The sequence below is a fragment of the Babylonia areolata genome, chromosome 25 (assembly GCF_041734735.1).
Source record: "Babylonia areolata isolate BAREFJ2019XMU chromosome 25, ASM4173473v1, whole genome shotgun sequence".
Classification (NCBI taxonomy): Eukaryota; Metazoa; Mollusca; class Gastropoda; order Neogastropoda; family Buccinidae; genus Babylonia; species Babylonia areolata.
Window position 1 is genome coordinate 36,696,800 of NC_134900.1, and position 5,000 is coordinate 36,701,799.

General features: G+C 45.9%; 1 protein-coding gene across 1 annotated transcript in view; it reads left to right on the forward strand.

Annotated features, from left to right (window-relative positions):
- Positions 1-5,000, forward strand: part of LOC143299595 (uncharacterized) — a 20,379-nt gene that overhangs the window by 7,582 nt on the left and 7,797 nt on the right. Inside the window, exons 6-8 of the mRNA XM_076612883.1 lie at positions 374-437; positions 1,951-2,018; positions 4,472-4,685. Of these exons, the coding sequence (XP_076468998.1) occupies positions 374-437; positions 1,951-2,018; positions 4,472-4,685 (346 nt within the window). The remainder of the gene's footprint in view (positions 1-373; positions 438-1,950; positions 2,019-4,471; positions 4,686-5,000) is intronic.

Genomic DNA, 5,000 nt, shown 5'->3' on the forward strand with positions numbered 1-5,000 from the left:
GCAAACTGAACTATACACAGACATAAACGGAATGTGCTGGTATTAGCTTTTTATGCGAGCTTGTGTGTGTCTGTGTGTGTGTCTGTGTCTGTGTCTGTGTGTGTGTGTGTGTGTGTGTGTGTGTGTGTGTGTGTGTGAGTGAGTGTTACGTATGCGTGTTGCGTTAATGTGTGTGTGTGTGTGAATGTGTGTGTGTGAGTGTGTGTGTGTGTGTGTGTGTGTGTGTGTGTGTGTGTGTGTGTGTGTGTGTGTGTTACGTATGCGTGTTTGCGTTAATATGTGTGTGTCTGTGTGTGTGTCTGTGTCTGTGTCTGTATGATTGTGTGTGTGTGTGTGTGTGTGTGGTGTGTGTGTGTGTGGTGTGTGTGTGCAGGGGAGCCTTGCTGTGATGAAGAAGTTGAGGAAGGTGGAGGCCTACGAATGGAAAAGACCCCAAGGTCAGACAGGCAGGAGGGTTAGCACACGCACACGCGCACACGCACACGCGCACGCGCGCACGCGCGCACGCGCGCACGCGCGCACGCACGCACGCACGCACGCACGCACGCACAACACACACACACGCACAACACACACACACGCACACACACACACAACACACACACGCACACGCACACGCACAACACACACACACACACGCACAACACACACACACACGCGCGCGCGCGCGCACGCAGAAAACACGCACGCACGCACGCACACACGCACACACGCACGCACGCACACACACACACACACACGCACAACACACACACACGCACAACACACACACACACACACAGATTAACGCAAACACACATATATTAACACACGCACACACACATTAACGCAAACACACATATATTAACACTCGCACGCACACACACACACACACACACACACACACACACACACACACACACACACACACACACACACACAGATCGTGTGTCAGGATCTGCGTGCGTGCGCGCGCGCGCGTGTGTGTGTGTATGGTGGGCAGGGTGTGGGGGAAATGGATGGGGGGGGGGAAGGGCGTATGAGTGTGTGTGTGTGTGTGTTTCTGTCTGTGTCTCTGTATGGGGGCAGGGTGGGAGGGGGGGCGGTGCGCGTGCATGTATGCGTGTGTGTGCGTTAATGCATGCATTCAAGTGGACATGCGGGCATGTGTTTTATTATTTTTTTTATTCGTTTCTGTTTAAAAAAAAAATAAAAAAAACCCAGCTGGACAGAATCTCCTTTCCCTCCTCTCCCCTCTCGCTGTTTGTCTTCCTCGGTCCTTCACACCCCACCCCACCCCACCCCACCCCCTTCACCACTTCATCATTCACTCCTCCACCCACTTCCATCACCCACCCCCCCACCCCCCCACCACCACCACTGCTACCTCTCAACCTCACAAACACCCCCCCACCACCACTGCTACCTCTCAACCTCACAAACCCCCCCCCCCCCACCACTGCTACCTCTCAATGAATGATTAATAGATTATGAATTGATTAATCATTTAATTGATAATGGTAATAATGATGATGCTAATGATAATAATAATGATAATAATTATAACAAGAACAAGGAGGAGGGGAAAGGGAGGAATGGTAACATGAACAAGACGAAGAAGAATACAATGCATCTTTATTCATCCATTTTGGAAATCAATGTTGCATCCACTACTACTACTACTACTACTACTTATGATAATAATAATAATTATTATTATAACGATGATGATGATAATATACTACTACTACTGCTGCTGCTGCTGCTAAAATAAATAAATAAATGAATAAAATAATTACGATGATGATTATAATCTACGACTACTACCACTAACGATGATAAATGATAACAACAACAACGATAACGATATGATGATAATAACAACGACGACGATGATGATGATGATGACTTTTTAACACCCCCACACCCCCACCCCCACCCCCCTCTTCTCATTTCCCGGTGGTCCTGCAGTCTTCACGTTCGTGTCGGACAAGGTGAAGCGCGAGAGACAGGAGCAGCTGACCAAGATGAGGAAGCAGGTTCTCCCTGAGCTCAACATCCCCCTCAGAGGAGGAGGAGGAGGAGGAGGAGGAGCAGGAGGAGGAGGAGGAGGGGGGTCCCCCGTGGGGGAGGTCCGCCTGGCTGAGGACGTGGAGATCCGAGAGGAAGGGAGGTTACGTCCCTTCGTGCACCCTGACCCCCTCCTCACCCACACCCACACCTCTCCCCCTGCCACCTCCACCTCCGCCTCCGCCACCCCTCTCCTCCTCGTCACCCAGAGTGGTGGTGGTGGCGGTGGCGGTGGCGGGGGAGGGGGAGAGGAGAAGGAGGAGGAGTTCTCCACCACCACCAGCAGCAGGGGACAGGTAGGTCGGTTTATGAGGAGGAGTTTTATTTATGTCAGGAGAGTGGAAGTCAGTTTGGCATCGTGATGATGGTGAGGAAATGATTACTTGAGGTGACATGATTTGACTTACTTAGTGTACAGCATCTTCATGCTGACCTAGTTTTTTCTGGAGGAGGAGGAGAGTGATATAGCCTACTACTACCACTACTACAAATACTAATACTACCACTACTACTACTTATAGGAAGAGTGATTGGTGATGATGATGAGGAGGAGGAGGAGGAATGGAAACGGGAAGGAGATGATGGTGCTGGCAGTGATAGTGATGTGAAGATAGTGGTGGTGATGATGATGATGATGGTAATGGTGATGATGATGGGATTGGTATTGATGGTAAGGATAATGATGGTGATGGTGGTGGTGGTGATGGCGATGATGATGATAGTGGTAGTGGTAGTGATAGTAAAGATGATGATGATTGTGGTAGTGGTAGTGATGGTAAAGATGATGATGCTTGTAGTGGTAGTGATGGTAAAGATGATGATGGTAGTGGGAGTAATGGTAAAGATGATGATGCTTGTAGTGGTAGTGATGGTAAAGATGATGGTGGTAGTGGTAGTGATGGTAAAGATGATGATGGTGCTTGTAGTGGTAGTGATGGTAAAGATGATGATGGTAGTGGTAGTGACGGTAAGGATGATGATCATGATGATGATGATAGTTGTGGTGGTGGTGATGACTACAGTTAGAAAAAAAAAATCAAAAAAAATCAGCGATTGTAGTGAAGAAGTCAATCACGGTGTGAGTGATGCTGAAATGCCATCGCAGCTCTGGAAGCGTAAAGTTTTTTGTCTTTTGCACAAAGAACCCCACTTCACAAAGAACCCCACTTCACAAAGAACCCCACTTCACAAAGAACCCCACTTCACAAAGAACCCCACTTCACAAAGAACCCCACCACCACCATAGGCAAGGAATAAAACAGATATAAAATGACGTTCATCAAGTCAATACAAGAGAGAAAAAAAATTAAATGGAGTAAGAAAGAATAAGATATACGATACGATGCGATACGATACGATACGATACGATACATGATATGATATGATACGATACGATGCAATACATGATATGATACGATACATGATATGATACGTTACGATACGATACGATACATGATATGATACGACACGATATGATACGATACATGATATGATACGATACGATACATGATATGATACGATACGATACATGATACGATACGATACGATACAATATACGATACGATACGATACATGATATACGATACGATACGATACGATACGATACATGATATACGTTACGATACGATACGATACGATACGATACGATACGATACATGATATACGTTACGATACGATACGATACGATACGATACATGATATACGATACGATACGATACGATACATGATATGATACGATACGATACGATACATGATATGATACGATACGATACGATACGATACGATACGATACGATACGATACGATACGATACGATACATGATATACGATACGATACGATACATGATATACGATACGATACGATACGATACGATACATGATATACGATATGATACGATACGATACGTTACGATACGATACGATACGATACGATGCAATACATGATATGATACGATACGATACGATACGATACATGATATGATACGATACGATACGATGCAATACATGATACGATACGATACGATACGATACGATACGATATATGATACGATACGATACGATACGATACGATACATGATACGATACGATACGATACATGATACGATACGATACGATACGATGCAATACATGATATGATAGGTTACGATACGATACGATGTGATTCAATATAGCAAAATACGACACAGCATAATAGAATTTGTTAGAGTTTTGATACAACGTGACATATTACAATAAAGACACTAAACAAATAATAAGACAAATAGCGTATGATAATAACAAATACAATACAATATGATATAATACAATGAAGATGGAGAGAAAAGAAAAGGATGAAAAGAAATATAACAAAATAGAATAGAATGAATAAAACGTGAAAGATAAAAAAAACAACACAACAATACGACCGCTGGTGTTCACTGCAGACTCTGGACAATGGCGGTGGAGAGGGAGAAGGAGGTGGTGGAGGAGGGGGAGGAGAGGAAAGGAGAGAGGAAGGGAGCTCCATGACCCGTCTGCACGTGCCTGGCCAGCCGCAGGAGGTCACCGCGCCTGCGCAGACCGAGACTTCCGCTGCTCCCCAAGTGGCGGAGAGCGGGGAAGGGGGGCCACTGGTGACTGTGGAGACCATTCCTGAAGGTGACTTGTGGGGTTGTGGGGTTGTTTCTTTATTTATTTACTTGTTTGTTTCCTTATTTGTTTATTTATTCATTCATTTATCTATTTAGTTAGTTATGTGGTGTGGAGTGGAGTGGTGTGGTGTGGTGAAGTGGGGTGGTGTGTGGTGTGGTGTGGTGAAGTGGGGTGGTGTGTGGTGAAGTGGGGTGGTGTGTGGGGTGGTGTGTGGTGTGGTGAAGTGGGGTGGTGTGTGGTGTGGTGTGGTGTGGTGTGGTGTGGTGTGGTGGAGTGGTGTGGTGTGGTGGAGTGGTGTGGCGGAGTGGTGGGGTGTGGTGT